Raw genomic sequence first — 19,143 nt, 5'->3', positions numbered from 1 at the left:
GCATTACTTTATCTCTGTAGCCTTTGCTCTTAGAACCTAAGAATGTAGGTTTCCATATTTCAGTCCATTATGTAGATTTCTGGGTCAACTTTTTTCAAGTCATATTTTCTTAAGATTTCCCCTCCTTTTCATTCCTGTTTTTTCTAAAGATTGCTCATGATGTCTTTACAGTGAAAACAGAAACAAAATATTGTTTAGGACTTTGTTATTTTCTTATTCCCCATTACGCTCACCAGTCTATCTACTTCAGTTGCCCCTTCCTGGGAAGTATGAACATGGGCCCAGGATCCCTCTATACATCAAGTTCATTGAGTGTAGTGTTCTCTGCAGGTATAGAAGAAATATTCTTTGCCAATTATCTCATATCCTATTTTCTATCTCTTTAGTCACCCTTTACTGGCTTCAGTCCTTCTCCCTGTCTACTATCTACCAATATCCTTTCAACACTATAAGCCTTTTCATTTATGTATATAACTTAATTGTTTCTTCATTACGTAGCCACAGATGGAACACTTCTCCCATAGTCACTATCCTCAGATTGTGTTTCTGTAGAAAACTTATGAAAAAATTCTTAACATTTTGCCACTGTTTATATACCACCAAAGAGGTTAATCCAGTTTTCCAAACCACTTTAGCCAACTCTCCCTTCCTACCTACATTACAAGATTTATTTAAGTTTCTGATCCTAGTTTTGGTCCTTTGATCTGAAAATAACATATTATCATGCTGTGGTCATTCTATCTGTAAGGAACATACACAATTAAATAAGACCACAAGAGCATAAGATATAGGAGCAGGTGGGCCATTCGGCGCATCGAGTCTGCTCCGCCATTCAATCATGGGCTGATCCAATTCTTCCAGTCAACCCCACTCCCCTACTTTCACCTGATACCCTTTGATGGCCTCGCTAATCAAGAGCCTATCTATCTCTGGCTTAAATACACCCAATGACTTGACCTCTACAGCTACTTGTGGCAACAAATTCCACAGATTTACCACCCTCTGACTAAAGTAATTACTCTGCTTCTCAGTTCTAAAAGGACGTCCTTCAATCCTGAAGTCGTGCTCTCTTGTCCCAAAATCCCCTGCCATGGGAAATAACTTTGTCTTATCTAATCCGTTCAGGCCTTTCAACATTTGGAATGTTTCTATGAGATTCCCCCCTCATTCTCCTGAACTCCAGGAATACAGCCCAAGAGCTGCCAGACATCCTTCATACGGTAACCCTTTCAATCCTGTAATCATTCTCGCGAATCTTCTCTGAACCCTCTCCAATGTCAGGATGTCCTTTCTCAAATAAGGAGCCCAAAACTGCACTCAATACTCCAAGTGTGCTCTCATGAGTGCCTTATAGAGTCTCAACATCACATCCCTGTTCTTACATTCTATAGCTCTAGAAATAAATGTGAACATTGCATTTGCCTTCTTTACAACCTACTCGACCTGGAGGTTAACCTTTATGGTACCCTGCACAAGGACTCCCAAGTCCCTTTGCATCTCTGCATTTTGAATTCTCTCCCCATCTAAATAATAGTCTGCCCATTGATTTCTTCCACTAAAGTGCATGACCATATACTTTCCAACATTGTATTTCATTTGCCACTTCTTTGCCCATTCCCCTAAACTATCTAAGTCTCTCTGCAGGCTCTCTGTTTCCCCAACACTACCCACTCCTTTACCTATGCTTGTATCAACGGTTTATTTATAGAAATCCATTAATTCCATAGTCCAAATCCTTTTCATACATCGTAAAAAGCAGCGATCCCAACACCGACCCCTGTGGAACTCCACTGGTAACTGGCAGCCAGCCAGAATAGGATCCCTTTATTCCCACTCTCTGTTTTCTGCCAACCAGCCAATGCTCCATCCATGCTAGTAACTTCCTTGTAATTCCATGGGCTCTTATGTTGCTAAGCAGCCTCATGTGCGGCACCTTGTCAAAGGCCTTCTGAAAATCCAAGTACACCACATCTACTGCATCTCCTTTGTCTACCCTGCTTATAATTTCCTCAAAGAATTGCAGTATGTTTGTCAGGTAGGATTTTCCTTCTAGGAAATCATGCTGGCTTTGGCCTATCATGTCATGTGCCTCCAGGTATTCCGTAATCTCATCCCTAACAATCGTTTCCAACAACTTCCCAACTACTGACGTCAGGCCTTTTTTATCTCCTGCTGTAATTTGTAATCAACATCCCAGCTGCTGTTTGGTGGCCTGTATACAACTGCCATTAGGGTCCTTTTACCCTTGCCATTTCTTAACTCAACCCGTAGAGACTCTACACCTTCCAAATCTATGTCATCTCTTTCCAATGATTTAATATTATTTCTTATACACAGAGCCACACCACCCCCCTGCCTACTAACTTATCTTTCCAATATACCATATATCAGAAATTTATTTTGTCTTATTCCATCTGATTAGATATGAAACAGCCTTTTCCCTGTAAGTTTATATTCTCAAATCATGACAACTTGTTGCTGGCAAATACTATCTTCCGAGCAATCTTGTCTTATGTACACAGGATCATATTACTATGGAGATGAAGATTGCTCTTTATCAATCCATTAATAACAGTAGTCAGAAATAACTTTGGAGAGTGTGCAAAAATGCACTGATTATCACTTATCCAAAGGATATTTTCAGATAGTTGTCGTTCTTAATTCTAAGTACTAAGAGGGAATTAAGAACTTGTATTGCATTTCTTTGCAACTCTGTTGTACCTCACTTCCTCCAATTGTACTTAGAGTAAGTCAATCTGATCTCTAGCACAGGTAAGAAATCATATGTGGGTAGAATATAATGCAAGCTTTACCTACCTAGGGTAACTTCAATGTGTTCTTGATCTGGATAAATCAACTTCGGTTCAAAATAGACTTCTAAAGAAAATAATTTATAAAGAAAGTAAGAGAAATTAAGTGCATGATTACATTTCTTAAATTCACAGCATTAAGAAAACCCTGTTTTATATAGATTTATTATGTAATGAGGTGTGATCAAGAAGTTCAAAGAGAAGAAAAACAATCTGAAGAACTGGAGTGATGACCAAGAGGAAGATTTTAAGAAACAAGGATAAATTTACTATTTGAACACAATGAATTAATAACAGAATTAAATTGCTTAAAATATGCCCTGTTAATATAGAATAAAGATATTGTACACAAATCTAATATTTCCAACATTAATTCCTCTTTATTTATATTGATTCCATAAGAGAAATCCTTTCCTGAATAGGTTGCTGGGTATTCATATGATGGTTTGTGCTTGACCTGGACTACAGGGACTATGCAAAATTTCTCCAAAAGAATCATCCTATTTAAAATCTACCAAATCTCAAGGTGATGCATCTTTAGTCCATAACTTTGGTATGATTCTTCTGACAATGCTATATTGGCTAGACTTCGAAAGTATATCACTGATTATAAATCACCTTTGGAAGTCCAGAAATTATGTAAGCTGATATGTCAAGGCAAGCTTCTTGATTAAAATTATCTGTCATGAACATGATACAAAGTTTATTAATCATTTATGCCTATAGATCTCAGGAATATTTCAACTTTAGGTTCCATAAACATCATTCTGAGGTAGAAGCAATGGGAAGGAGTGACAATAGTGAAGAGTGATGTCAGAATGAAATACATATGAAAGCAACTGGTATTTTTATATAATCCTCATTTCCTAACACCCCACTTATATTAAGATTATGTTGCTAGAGTATTTAAAAATCCAACTGAAAGATTTCAGATAATTCTGGCATTCAGACTTTGCTGAATGGTAAATATCTATTAACTATTGTTCCTTGTGACCCTTAGCTGCCAAATGTTTATTCATCTGATATTTAAAGATGGACATCTGTTCCAAGAGCAATCTAGCAATGCTTTTCCACAGGTCCAGGGATAACTGCAATACTCTAGTGTCAGAAGGAAAGCATGAATACATTTTCACTGCACAAAATTACACTTCATTGAGCCACTGCATTTAACTTTATTTCCTCCATCTCAGGCCCAAGCAATTGATTTTTTAAAAGTACCATTCAGTTTTAACTCCAAAGTCCTTGTAACATTGTATCGTCTTCCAAAATGTTCAATGGAAAGTACACAAGTGTAATGTCCAGCATTTTCCTCTCCAAGAGAATGAAAGTCCAGTGGTGATCCTGTAGCAACTTCCTCTTGACAATTCTGAAGAACATATGGTTCAATTGACATTAATACTTAATATGATAGTACATAGACAAGCAACAAAATAACATTCTTATCATGTTATGAGGTTGTAACTATTTATTGCAAGTGAATTAAATGAGGGGCAGAAAAACACCTATCCCAGTTTGCCAATGGCACAAAAACAGAAATATAGGTGGCATCTTTAAGCTGCAAAGAGATCTTAATGATTTAAGCAAATAGGCTAATCTACAGCAAACAGTTTTCGCTGAAGTCAAAAAGCAAGATATCCCTAATAGATAGAAAACTGTGCTTCCTAAACGGTGAAAGAAGATCCAATAATCTTCTACCCCCCAAAAAATAAAATATGCTGAGTATATGCTGCAAATAAATGAAAAGTCTATTGTAGCTAGAGGATTGGAGCACAATAGAGAAGTTATGGAGTAACTGTACAAGTCACTGATGATACCGCATGGATACCACATTAAGAGCACCACACTTAGAAAGGTTATACTGGTCTCATACAAAGTATGCTGTAGATTTCTAACAGCAGTTCTGTGGATTAAATCATGAGACAAGGTTTACAGAGTATAGCATTGTATTTATTGGAATTTAGGAGATATGCGCTAATTTAATGTTTTCAAGACATTAAGGGAAATAATAGAACAATTCCCGCCAGTCCCTGTGCCCACATGGGTTTCCTCTGGCTGCTCCAGTTTCCTCCAAAATTCCAAAGATGTACTGTTTGGTAGGTTAAATGGCCATGGTAAATTGTCTCACAATTATGCTAGGGTTAAATCGGGGGTTGCTGGGCGGTGTGCCTATTCCATGCTGTAGCTCAATAAATGAATAAAATAAAATAGAACAAACTTATTTAAACTCCTCCAGGAATCTAAGCTATGGAAAAATAACTTTAAATGAATTGCAGGACAGAAGTTAGAAAACACATCTACACAGAAATCCGTAATAATTTGGAGGAGGATTTTATTGCATTTAATGCATAATTAAACATTTATTATAAATCTGAGATTAGCAGGAAATTAAATTGCATATTTCTCTGAAGTCTTCCTGCACCTTGGCTCTGCTCCATCTGTCCTATGAACAACAGTTTATTCGTCCTTCAGCCTATGCCAAATTCTTTTTGCAGATCTCTAAGAGACACGTTCCTCATAAATTTTATGCCACTCTTAAAACTGGACAACAGTGGGTGAGATTTAGGGAAACAGAAGAGATGGGTTTGCACTAAGCTTCTGTTCTTTATGAGGTCACTTCCAAATATCTGATCATGCTCGTTAAATGACAATACCACTACTATTTCTAATTCTGTCCACCAGATTACCATTAGTTTCCACTTTACTGGAAGGCAGAGGTAGTCCTTAAAGGAATTCCACCCACAGTGAGTGTAATCTAGATCTTTGATCTAGAATGTTCAAAGGTTCATTTATTATCAAAGGACAGATCCATATACTGACATTTGTCTTCTCCAGATAGCCATGAAACAAAGATTGAACATGCAAGTTGTTCAGAGAGAAACATCAAGCCCACCCCCTGTACAAAAAAGAATGACATTCTGATCATCAAACCCCTCCTCCTACACAAAACAGAACAGGAACATCGACCCCCAAAAAACAGCGCCTCCCACACAGAAATAAACTAACAGAACACAAACAGAACATCAACCCCAAACCGTTCTCCCCACTCCATGCTCGCACAACAAAATGGAAAAGGAATGGGTGATAAAAAACACAGAATAGGAAAACTATAAATATGAATAAATCCACAGTATATAAACACAATAGTCCCATCCATAAATGCAGAACCAGGATACCATGCTATGGTATCAGCAACATTCGTCAAAAGAGAAGGAAAGCACATGAAGCAGAGAGGTCTATGCGCCTGCCACACAGTGATAGGCTGCCTACAGAATCTTTCTTGGCAGCAATCAAAAGGCAGGCAGTTGGCACTGAAACTTCCGCCCTCCACATTTGCCTCAATGTCTCAATCTTCCTCGATGCATTTATTCAGTTATTAATGGACACTTTTAACTGGCGAAATGGAATCGAACATCGGCTTGCCTCCCGTCTTGAAGTTACCTCACATCGAGGCTGATCGAGAGAGTGTTGTACACTGGCGCCATTTTAACCAGATGGGAGGCATGAATGTTAACTCTGTTTCTCTTTGCACAGATGTTGACTTACATGTTGAGTGTTTCCAGCATTATTTCTTTTTAGTTCTGTGAAAACTGCTAAGCTTAGTACAGAAGTCTTAGCAGTTATTTGTTCCTGTTAGGGAGTATTCTGGAGTTATTTGAAAATAGCAGTTATTGATTCAAACAAGGACCTATCTTCAGTTTTTATTGTGAATGTAAATAAGTTCAAGAAGCTTATTGTCAACTGTAAGCAGTAAACTGAAGTTAAACTGGCCCACAGGCTAACAGTTTGCATATGCAACAGCCAAAAATTAAGAAAATGGGGCTGTGTTAATTGGCTTGCATCAAACCAGGCAACACAGGTAAGTTAATAGCGCCACTGTGATTGAGTTCAAGCTAGCAGACCAGGCTGATGTTGTCTCTTAGCATGTCAAACATGGTCACAGGTCCAGGCAAGCATAAACACAAGTGATTTTGCAGACACTGGAAATCCAGAGCAACACTCACAAAATACTGGAGGAACTCCGCAGGTCAGCATCTTTGAAAATTGACATACCATAGATGTGGCAGAATAGGAAGCTATGGACCAACATGTCAGAACAGGAATGCAAATCAGAATTACAATGTTTGGCCACTGGAAAATTCCATTTTTGCCAGATGCAGCGGAGGTACTCAACAAAGTGGTCCTTTGATTTATATCGGCTGTCTCCAAAGGAATCCACACTGGAAGCACCGGAAAAAATACATTATCCTGACAGGTTTGCAGGTGAAGTGTTGCCTCTCCTGGAAGAACTGAATGCTGGCAAGGGAGGAGGTGAACAGCCAAGTATAGCATATCTGTTGCTTGCTGGAAAATGTACCGGGGGGAGAATAGAGGGGAGGGATTAATAGACATGGAAGGAGTGGTACTCACAGAAAGCAGAGTGTGTGGGAGGGAGTAAAGATGTCTTTGGTGGTAGAATCCTGTTTAAATAAAGTGGAAATTGTGGAGAATGATGCGTTGGATGTGGAGGCTCATGGGATGGTAAGTGAGGAGAAGAGAAACTCTACTTGTTAAGGCCATGGGAAAACAGGGTGAGCGCAGATGTTCGGGAAATGGAGGAAATGTGGGTGAGGGCAGCATCAATGGTGGATGAGCCCCCATTCCTTGAAGATGGAGGACACCTTTGATGTCATAGTAACATCGAAACATAGAGAACCTACAGCACGATACAGGCCCATTGGCCCACAAAGCTGTGCCAGACGTGTCCTTCCCTGAGAAATTACCTAGGATTACCTATAGCCCTCTACTTTTCTGAGCTCCATATACCTGTCCGGGAGTTTCTTAAAAGACCCTAACGTATCCGCCTCAACCACTGTCGCCGGCAGCCCATTCCACGCACTCACCACTCTCTGAGTAAAAAAGTTAGCCCTAACATCTTCTCTGTACCTACTTCCAAGCACCTTAAAACTGTGCCCCCTCGTGCTAGCCATTTCAGCTCTGGGATCAAAGCCTCTCATCATCTTATACACCTCTATCATGTCACCTCTCATTCTCCGTCGCTCCAAGGAAAAAAGGCAGAGTTCACTCAGCCTATTCTCATAAGGCATGTTCCCCAATCCAGGCAACATCCTTGACAATCTCCTCTGCACCCTTTCTATGGTTTCTGCATCCTTCCTATAGTGAGGCAACCAGAACTGAGCGCAGTACTCCAAATGGGGTCTGACCAGGGTCCTATATAGCTCTAACATTACCTCTTGGCTCCTAAGCTCAATCCCAAGACTGATGAAGGCCAATGCACTGTATGCCTTTTTAACCACAGAGACAACCTGCGCAGCAGCTTTGAGTGTCCTATGGATTCAGACCCCAAGATCCCTCTAATCCTCCACGCTGTCGAGTCTTACCATTAATACTATATTCTGCCATCATATTTCACCTACCAAAATGAACCACCTCACACTTACCTGGGTTGAACTCCATCTGCTACTTCTCAGCCCACTTTTGCATTCTATCAATGTCCCACTGTAACCTCTGACAGCCCTCCACACTATCCACAACACCTCCAACCTTTGTGTCATCAGCAAATTTACTAACCCATCCCTCCACTTCCTCATCCAGGTCATTTATAAAAGTCACGAGGAGTAGGGGTCCCAGAACAGATCCCTGAGGCACACCACTGGTGACTGACCTCCATGCAGAATATGACCCGTCTACAACCACTCTTTGCCTTCTGTGGGCAAGCCAGTTCAGGATTCACAAAGCAATGTCCCCTTGGATCCCATGCCTCCTTACTTTCTCAATAAGCCTCGCATGGGGTACCTTGTCAAGTGCCTTGTTGAAATCCATATATGCTACATCTACTTCTCTACCATCATCAATGTGTTTAGTCACATCCTCAAAAAATTCAATCAGGCTTGTAAGGCACAACCTGCCTTTCACAAAGCCATGCTGATTATTCCTAATCATATTATGCCTCTCCAAATGTTCATAATTCCTGCCTCTCAGGATCTTCTCCAACAACTTACTAACCACTGAAGTAAGACTCAATGGCCTATAATTTCCTGGGCTATCTCTACTCCCTTTCATGAATAAGGGAACAACATTCACAACCCTCCAATCCTCCAGAACCTCTCCATCCCCATTGATGATCATCGCCAGAGGCTCAGCAATCTCCTCCCTCACCCCCCACAGTAGTCTGGGGTACCCCTCGTCTGGTACAGGTGATTTATCCAACTTGATGCTCTCCAAAAGCTCCTGCACATCCTCTTTCTTAATATCTACATGCTCAAGCTTTCCAGTTTGCTATAAGTCATCCCTACAATCACCAAGATCCTTTTCCATAGTGAATACTGAAGCAAAGTACTCATTAAGTTCTTCTGCTATGTCCTGGCAAGGAAGGCCTCATCCTGGGAACAGATGCAGTGGTGATGAAGGAACTGAGAAAAGGTAATAGCATTTTTACAGGAGACAGGGTAGGAAGAAGTATAGTTAAGATAGTTGTGGGAATCAGCAGTTTATAAAAAATGTTGGTAGAAAGTTTGGCTGCAGAGATGGAGACAGAGAGATCGAGAAAGGGTGGAGAGGTGTGAGAAATTAACCACATGAATTTAAAGACAGGTTGGAGGCAAAGTTGATGAACTTGATAAGCTCAGCATGAGTGCATGCAGTGCCAAAGCAGTTGTAAAGGTAGTGCAGAAAGAGTTGGAGAGCATTCAGTAGTTTTGTGTACTCAGGATATTTGTGTACTCAAAGACAGACCAAACAACATTAATTTTCAGTGTCTGAAGTCTTGTAGGATATCTATGCTAATTATTCTCTCTCAACAAAGCGTTTGAACCTTCAGACGTGTCTTATCAATTACAATGTGCTTCCACTGAAAATATATACCTCAAAGGAACTAAAAGCCAACCTAAAGCATTGCAATAGACAATGCCATTGTAATTATTGAATCACTTAATGTTATCATTGATATTAAGGGTATAAAAATGTGATGTACTTTTTGGTTCTACCAAAAGTGTCTCCAGAATGATGCCTGCTTGTTAAGATGAATAAAGACTTCTATATCACCAGCTTCAGCGTCTCTTTGGCGACGTCGACCACAGTCACAACAGTTCCATGAATCAAAGCCTTTCATATTTAAAGGCCCTACGATTTTGGAAGCAGCAAGGTTTTGCCTACGTTGAACTTTCCTCTTCGGAGTGCTTTCCAAGCAAAGTGTAATTTCTAAAACTGGTAGGTTAATAGATTAAGTAGAAGCTAATCACCTTATACCACTTCAGATCCTTTGTGTTATACTCGTACTCTTCCATGTGTGGACAATCCAATCGACCTGATAATCCAATGTATCCATTCCGGGTATATTCTAATTCTTCACTGTAACATCCTTCACTGATTGGTATAACATTCAAACTTACATTTGGACCTGGAATGTTGTGAGTTCCATTGCTGTTAAGTGAAAAGAATGGTGGTTTTAAAGTGAGGAATTTGATATAATTAATTACAATACATTAAAAAGTCCTTGTGACAATAATGAAGCCAAGGACTGTTCAATATTGCACACTTGATGCTCCATAATTTAAGGTTTTTAATGAAGCGACTATAGTGAATGCATTGGTGGTACCGGCAAAATTCCCAGATTCGGGAAGATCAAAAAGCAGCAAGAAATACAATAGCGTGTTTTAAGAAACTCCTGGATAGGTACATGGAGCTTAGAAAAATAGAGGGCTATGGGTAACCCTAGGTAATTTCTAAAGTAAGTACATGATTGGGCACAGCATTGTGGGCCAAAGGGCCTGTTTTGTGCTGTAGGTTTTCTATGTTCTATATGTTCTGAAACAGAGAAAGAATATGAACTGCGAGCCAATTAGCCTAACAACTGCAGCTTTCCATTATTAGAAAGCAATAACAGGATTCTCAGAAATCGATATGGTGATAAGGCAGCATTAGCTGAACAATAGAGAAATCCTGTTTGTCAAACCCATTTGACATATTTTAGCATGAAGATAGATAAAGGGTAACCATTAATGTAATATATTTAGTTTTTTTAATGCAAATTAAGCACTCCTATTATCAAAAGATTGTTTAAAATCTGTAATTCAGAGGGTTGGAATAAACAGGTGATTTTCAAGTTGGGAGGCAGTAAATAATGGGTTTCTGTAAGGATTTCAGTTCTAGGTCCCCTGTATTTCAATCCTCAATGTTGATAACATAGATGAAGGGATCAAATATTACCTAAGTTCAATAATGATACAAAGCCATTTAAGAAAGTAAACTGAAGAAGACATATTAAAAATAGGAAGGGTTGGGTAAGTGGACAGAAAATGGCAGATGGAGGATGGTATGGGCATATGTAATGATATTCAATTTGCAAGGATGAACACTTGATTATAAATCCATCCGTCATTGATAGAACTAAATAAATTACATAGCAGTGACAGTGCTTTTAGTCTTGTCTCTGAAGTTCTGAATTTTTGATGAAACGTGGTGCCCTGTGTAGGGATGTGAAGAATTATCATGAGGTAAGTTTAAATTGATTGGCCTATACTCTTTGAAGTTTAGATGAATGAAAAGTCATTGAAACAAATAAAATTCTGAAAGGGCTTGACAGTTTGGGTGGGGATAGATTGCTTATACTGGCTAAGGTGAAAATCACTGCACCTCCCCCACACACCCTGCCCCTACCACCCTCATTCCCTCCCATATCTTAGATAGTAACCCTCAACACTACTTACAAGAGAGAACAAAAATATCTTCCAGTGTCATTGACAAATGCAGGCCAAAATCCTAAGAAGGGCCACTGAGCAGCAATTCTGTTCCCATTGTCTAAAAGTTCCATTAATCCACTTTTGAAATTGCCTTTAAACCAAGAAATTGTAAATCCATGTGTTTGACGGTCACTCATGTTGATTGGACTGGATCCATTGCACAGCTGACATCTTAAACGGGCATGTTCTCCAACATTAGCAAATACAGTTGTAGATTGAAATGGCGGACAGATATTAGTTTCATATCCTAAACATAGAATGGTTTTTAAGAACACTTCCTTAAAATACAGCAGCAATTTACTCCATAAGATAAAATATATTTACATGTTCAACAATTGGAAACATAAATCAAAACAAGGAAATAATTTAAAAAGTACCTTGAGTATAGAAAAAAATAAACATTTTTACAAACGTATTATCAGGCAAAATCTGACATTCACAGAGTGAGAGAACAGAACAGCACAAACATACCATCCAGCCCATCTAGTCTATAGGCCAAAACACGAACCTGCCGCGTCCTGGACTCAGACTGTGCCTTCCATACCCTTCCCATCCATGTACTTATCTCTTAAAAGTTGAAATAGAACCCGCATTACTACTTTTGCTGGCAACTCACTCCACTCTCTCACTACCCTCTGAGTGAAGAAGTTATTCATGTTGCCTTTAAACAGTTCAATTTCTACCCTTAACCCGTGGCCTCTAGTTCTAGTCTCACCCAACCTCAGTGGAAAAAGTCTGTTTGTATTTACCCTATCTAAGCCCCTATTAATTTTCATATCTCTATCAAATCTCCTTTCATTCTCCTATGCTATAGGGAATAAAGTGCCTGTAACTTGGGTCCTCAATTCCTGGCATACCCTTGTAAATTTTCTCTGCAATCTATCTATCTTATTGATATCTTTCCTGTAGGTAGGTGACCAAAATTGCACACAATATTCTAAATTAGGTCTCATCATTGTCTTACAAACTTCAACATCACTCCTCAATTCCTCTTCTCAATATTTTGATTTATAAAGGCCAATATGCCAAAAACTCTCTTTATGACCCTTTCTATCTTTGACACCACCTTCAAGGAATTATACATCTGTATTTCCAGAATCCCTCTGAATAACTGCTCACTATGTAAGTCCTACTCTGGTTTATCCTCCTGAAGTGCAACTCCTCACACATGTCTGCATTAAGTTCCATTGTCCATTTTTCAGCGCATTTTTCCTGCTAGTCCAGATCCCACTGCCAGCTTTGATAGCCTTCCTCACTGTCCACTACACCCCCAGTCTTGGCACCATCTAAAAATTTGTTGATACAGTTTACTACATTATTTTCCAGATTACCGATATAGATGACAAACAACAATGGATCCAGCAACGATCCCTGTGGCTCACCAGTTGTCACAGACAGAAACACAGCCACCCACTACCACTTCTGGCTTTTCCTGTAAAGCCAATATCTAATCCAATTTTCTACCTCATCCTGAATGCCAGTTGACCAAACCTTCTTGACAAACCTCCCATTAGAACTTGTTGAAGGCCTTGCTAGGGTCCATGCAGAGAGCATCCACTGCTTGTCTTTAACAATTTTCCTGGTAACTTTCTCAAAAAAAAACTCTATAAGATCACTTACCATGCACAAAGCCAAGATGACTATCCCTAATCAGACCATCTCTATCCAAATACTCACACATCAGGTCCCCTAGAATACCATCCAATAATGTATCCACTACTAATGTTAGGCTCAATGATCTATAACTTCCTGACTTATTCTGAGAGCCTTTCTTAAACAACAAAACAACATTAGCTATCCTCCAATCCTCTGGCACTTCACCCATTGCTAAGGATGCTTTAAATATCTCTGCTGGGGCCCATACAACTTCTGCACCAGCCTCTCACAGGTCCAAGGGAACACTTGCCAGGCCCTGGGGATTTATCAACCCTAATTTACCTCATGGTGAAAAACAGCTCCTCCTCCATAATATGTTTATGGACTATAAGCTCTTTGCTGTTTTGCTTCACTTACATAGACTCTGTGTCCACCTCCCAAGTAGATACAGATGCAAAAAATCCATTTTTTGTCCCTGTCAAGATGGATCTCCCCCATCTGTTTTTGCTCCATGCATAGATGACCACTCTGATATTCAAGAGGACCAATTTTATCCCTTTCTATCCCTTTGCTCTTAATAAATCTGTAGAAGCCCTTGGGGTTCTCCTTCACCTTGTTGCTAGGGCAACCTCATGCCTCCTTTTAGCCTTCCTGATTTCTTTCTTAAGTGTTCTTTTGCAATTTTTATACTTATCAAGTACCTCTTTTGTTCCTTCCTGCCTATATAGCCTGGGCCTCAATATCTCTCAAAAAACAAGGTTCCCTAATCATTGTACTGTTGCCTTTCTTTCTGACAGGAGCATACAAGCTCTGTACTCACAAATTTCCCTTTCAAAGCCCTCCCACTTGCCAAGCACACCTTTGCCAGAAACCTTTATCCAAATACACAGGTGCCAAATTCTTTCAGGTACTATCAAAATTGGCCTTTCTCTAATTTGGAATCTCAACCCAAAGACCAGACCTATGCTTCTCCCTGATTATCTCGTAACTAATGACATTAAGATCACTGGATGCATACTTCAGTCACCGGCCATGTCTTATTGCTTAATAGGAGATCTAGTATCACACTCTTAGGTGGGATCTCTAGGTATTGATTAAGAAAACTTTCCATAACACATTTGGCAAACTCTATGCCATCCAGCCCTTTCACAGTATGGGAGCCCCTGTCAATATGTGGAAAGTTAAAATCATCTATCACAACCTTATGTTTCTTGCAACAGTCTACGATCTCTCTACAAATCTGATCCTCTAAAACCTGCTGACTATGGATGGTCTATCATATAATACCATTAAGGTAATCATCCCTTTCTTATTTCTCAGTTCCACTCATATAGCCTCAGTAGACAAGCTCTCCAGCTTGCCCTGACAGAGCACTGCTGTGACAATTTCCCTGACTAGTATTCCCGCCCTCCCCTTTTAATCTCTCCTGATCTATCATATCTAAAATAACAGAACCCTGGAACTTGCCCCTCTGGTAACCAAGTCTCACAAACAGCTACAAAGTCACAATTCCACGTGCTGATCCATGCCCTAAGCTCATCCACCTTTCCTATAACACTTCTTGCATTGAAATATACAAAACTCAAACTTTAGACCCACCATGCTCAACCTTTCGATTCCTAACTTTGTGTGTAGACCTAACCACCATCTTTCTCCACAAGCACACCACTATGTGCTCTGGCAGTCTGGTTCCCATCTCCCTGCAGCATCAGTTTAAACCCACCCATGCAGCATTAACTTTTCCACTAAGGAATTAGTCCCCCTCCAGATCAAAGCAAACCATCCCTTTTGTACAGGTCCCACCTTCACTGGAAGAAAACCCAATCATCCAAATACCTGAAGCCCTTTCTCTTGCGCCTTCTCTTTAGCCACACGTTAAACTGTATTATCTTCCTTTTTCTGGCCTCATGAATATGTAACACAGGTGGCAATCCTGATATCACAACCCTGGAGGTCCTGACCTTTAACTAAGCACCTAATTCCTTGAGATCACTTGCAGGACCTTGTCACCCTTTCTATTCATATCATTGATACTGACATGGACAACAACTTTCGGCTGCTCACCCTCCTACTTAAGATTGCTGTGGACCCAATCCAAGAAGTCCCTGACCCTGGCACCCTGATCCTGAAACTAAAACATTATTATATAAGCTATTTAAGACTTTGGTCAATGATATGTGTCTATATTCAAATAATCATTGCAGATATTGGAAATCTGAAATAAAATCAGGAAGTGCTGTTTTGGCTCAAAAACTCAAAATGAGAGCTCTGTTTCTCTTCCCACAGATGTGGCATGCCTTGCTGAGTATTACCAACATGTTCTGTCTTTATTTTTATTGTATTTTAAGGTTTGTCTTGAAGGAGACCCGTGCTGGGAAAGTTTGGAAAGAAAGTTTATTACTTGGGACTAGATGCCTAAGACACTATTGAGTTATTGAGCAATGCATAGAAAATATTGCATTGAAGGTAGAGGGATAGAGAGGGGCCTGGCCATGAATAGATTTAATACAAAGGTGATTATATTAAGATTAAAGCTTTAACAGACAGGGAAAAAAATAGGGCCAGCATGTGCAGAATATACTGCTGCAGTTCACTAAGAGTTCTTCAATTGCACCTACTTAACATTTACATTCTACCAATCAGAAAGGCAGGTGCAGCAGAATTCCCCAGCAAATCAAGTACCATCCTTACTTTTAAATGAAGTATCCTCTTCATACAGTCTTGGAAGCATTTCCTTATATCAGTGTTGGAATGCCATTAATCCAAGTATTGCAGCATTCACGAAGGCTGCTTATCACCACCTTCCCAGAGGAAGGAACTGCTGATTATACCAGCAACTCAATGAATGAACAGGAAAAAAACCCTAATATCATTAGTCTTATCCTGTGTGGTAACCTCTTATCTGTTTATCTCTTGTATGGTAACTTTCAATGACTCACTGAAAATTCTAATACTGAGTTTTCCCTATATGAAAAGCAAAAGTAAACTGCAGAAGCTGGAAATCAAATTCAAGAACATAAAATTCTGGTAGTACCCTGCAGGAGAGAGAGAAACAGTAGAATGATTGGGGGGGGGGGGGTGGGCATCTTGCCATTTTTCATTAACTACCTACTCTCAAAAATCAGGATTAACAAACATAATCTACTTTCAAAACTCTGTTGAACTCTGCACAATAGTATTAAGATTTTGAAAGCGTGCTTTCACCAGGAAGCTAATAATTGATCGTCATTTCCCGTCAGTATGGCATTGTAAACTATCATAAGGTTCATCCATCACTTTCATGAATAACATTTTCTTTTTGAGGGAACTATTCTAGACCATTCAGAATTATTTCCTACAGCACCTATCCAGTAAACTGTTAGATCCAGATGATTAACTGGCTTTTTGTTCCTTGATTTCTTCATTACTATTCCCTCACTAGCAAGTAATTTCAGCATAAGTAAGTTCCTCTCTTTAACTAAACTTCTGTTTCTCTGCAATTTCTGGGACTTATTTTGGTTTATTTTCCATCATAAAGAAGTGCTTGTCTCTTCTTTCTGCTGTCTCTGCAAAGAACACACGCCTGTTTCAGTTTCGTCTCTCTAACATAACCAGAGAAGGTTTTACTTTCAGTTATTCTTCTCTTACTAGTTGATTCTTATGTTCTGTGTTTCTATCAATTACATTAGAAATGTTTTTACTGAATTCTGAACTGATTTAATCCTCAGGCTTACGTCACATTTTGACAAAGACGATGAAATAAGACCATGAAATAAGACCATAAGTGCAGAATTCGGCCATTTGACCCATCAAGTCAGCTCCACCAAGTTATCATAGCTGATCCGTTTTTCCTCTCAGCCTTAATCTGCTACCTTCATCCCCCACACACACATCCGTTCAAGCCCTGACCAATCTAAAATATATCAACCTCTGCTTTAATTATACATTAAAACTTGGCCTCCACAGCTGCTTGTAACAACAAATTCCACAGATTCACTACTCTTTGGCTAACGAAACACCTCCTCATCTCTGTTCTAAAAGGACAACCCTCCATTCTGAGGTTGTATCCTCTGGTCTTAGACTCTCCCACATTAGGAAACATCCTCTTCACATCCACTTTATTAAGGCCTTTCAATGTACGTGTTAGTTCCTTTCAGACTAGTATTTCTGTGTGATAATACTTCGGAACACAATTTATATTCATTGTGAATTACAACTTATTTCTTTAATGTTTCACACAGATTATGTCCTGCATAACTTACCTTCAGAAATGTGTTTATTTCTCATTTCAGCTGTGGCAAATAGTAGAAAAATCATCCAAGGCATCATGACCATCCTGAAGTTCAGATTAAAATCATGAGAACATAGTTAGCCTTAAGGCAGTAAAAGACATGGATAAACAAAAGAATGGTGCAGCTGGTAGAGTTGCTGCCTCATTCCCAACCTTGAGTGCTCTCTATGTGGAGTTTACACATGCTACTTGCGAGCATGTAGGTTTCCTTTGGGTGCCCCAGTTTCCTCCCACAACCCAAGGAGCTGCACATTGATACGGTAATTGGCCACTGTAAATAGCTCCTGGTATGTCAATGAATGGTCGAGTCTGGGGAGCATTGATGAGAGAATAATAAATGGAATTAATGTAGAAATAGCATAATTGGGTAGTTAATGGTTGGTGCGGAACTAGTTGTCTACTGGGCCAAATTGTCTACTTTTGTGTCGTATCTCTCATTGGCTCCGGAACCTGAAGCAGAAATAAATCTTCCTTCAAACTCTAGAGCTTAATACATTTACTTGATCAAAAACTAATACTAGCAAATAAATGGTATCAAAAAGATTTTCAAGAGCAATAATAGAACTAAACATTTACAACCATCAGAAGAGGCTTAACAACCCAAAGCTCTCTTCTCTAGAAAAGTTTGGAATGACAGAGTAGGTGAAAAGAAAAACATTCTTAAATTCCAGCTCAAATTTATATGCTCCTCCTTGTGGGTTAACTTGTTGCTGCTTGCCTTTGAATACTTTATACAATCCCTTCTGGTATGAAGATCCTTATCAATATGCCTCCCACTAAAACTTTGGGTCATTAACATTAAAAGATAATAGAAACATTCCGTTAATGGAATACTTCCACTAACTTACTTTTCATTCACACAATCAAAACAACATACACCAGTAATCTATGTGAATTACTGAGTATATTAGCCAAAACACACACACATTCTGTATAAAAATGTCATGATGGATTGTCCTGATATTCCATGTAGAATTATGACGTGAAGGTACTTCACAGAGAGACGTAGTTCTATATTGCTAAAAAGTGTTATTCACAATACTGATCAAAAGTCTGATTAAAAAGAAGAATTCCAATGAAAATAAGAGTGGGTGATGGACCTAATAAGAGTGTAAATTAAATGGAAAGATCACAGCTGCTGATAAAAGAGGTACAGGAAGGGTGGATCCTCAAAACATCAGATTTAAAAGAACTAACCATTTAGAAGTGGTAGTTGTGGGTTCCTTGTTTATTAAAGGGATGAAAACAAAGCTGTAAGAAACTTAACACAAGCTAGCAAATCTAAATCTGAAGCACAGGGAATCCAGCGTTTCAAGGATGCCATCACTAGATGAGCTGGGCTTGGAATAAGAAAGAATATGTTCACCATGATTATTTGATAAAATTAAGTTTCTGAGGGTAAAGATTATGAAGCCAATCAGAACAGTTTTGAATTGCTTTACAGTATTTTTATTAGGATATTAAATAAGCAAAACTGATGGCACGATTAAGGTCAGCAGAAGTTAATTTGAAATTAACACCACATTTAATATGAGTTTTTGCCAAACAACAATTAACTTGCATTAAATGTTTCAGAGACAAAGAGATACTGGTACTAGCATACTCAACAATTATTTTTCTCTATCCCTGACACAGAAGCTTCAGACAAAAAAGTAACCTATGGGAAGACAAATCACGTTTCTGCTGAAACAAAACTGCTGAAGTGAAACAAAATGCGGTTTTCATAATT

At 39.1% G+C, this 19,143-nt stretch overlaps 1 protein-coding gene across 5 annotated transcripts in view; it reads right to left on the bottom strand.

Moving 5' to 3' along the window:
* Positions 1-19,143, bottom strand: part of LOC140726739 (interleukin-18 receptor 1-like) — a 39,804-nt gene that overhangs the window by 16,028 nt on the left and 4,633 nt on the right. For all 5 annotated transcript variants that reach the window (XM_073043514.1, XM_073043513.1, XM_073043516.1 and 2 more), the window contains 5 exons: positions 17,386-17,459; positions 11,516-11,795; positions 10,049-10,229; positions 4,029-4,176; positions 2,818-2,877 (listed from right to left, as the gene is read on the bottom strand). In XM_073043514.1, coding sequence (XP_072899615.1) covers positions 2,818-2,877; positions 4,029-4,176; positions 10,049-10,229; positions 11,516-11,795; positions 17,386-17,459 — 743 coding nt within the window. The remainder of the gene's footprint in view (positions 1-2,817; positions 2,878-4,028; positions 4,177-10,048; positions 10,230-11,515; positions 11,796-17,385; positions 17,460-19,143) is intronic.

The sequence above is a fragment of the Hemitrygon akajei genome, chromosome 4 (genome assembly GCF_048418815.1).
Source record: "Hemitrygon akajei chromosome 4, sHemAka1.3, whole genome shotgun sequence".
Classification (NCBI taxonomy): Eukaryota; Metazoa; Chordata; class Chondrichthyes; order Myliobatiformes; family Dasyatidae; genus Hemitrygon; species Hemitrygon akajei.
The sequence above is the reverse complement of the archived record's forward strand: the minus strand, read 5'-3'. Positions and strand labels throughout refer to the sequence as shown.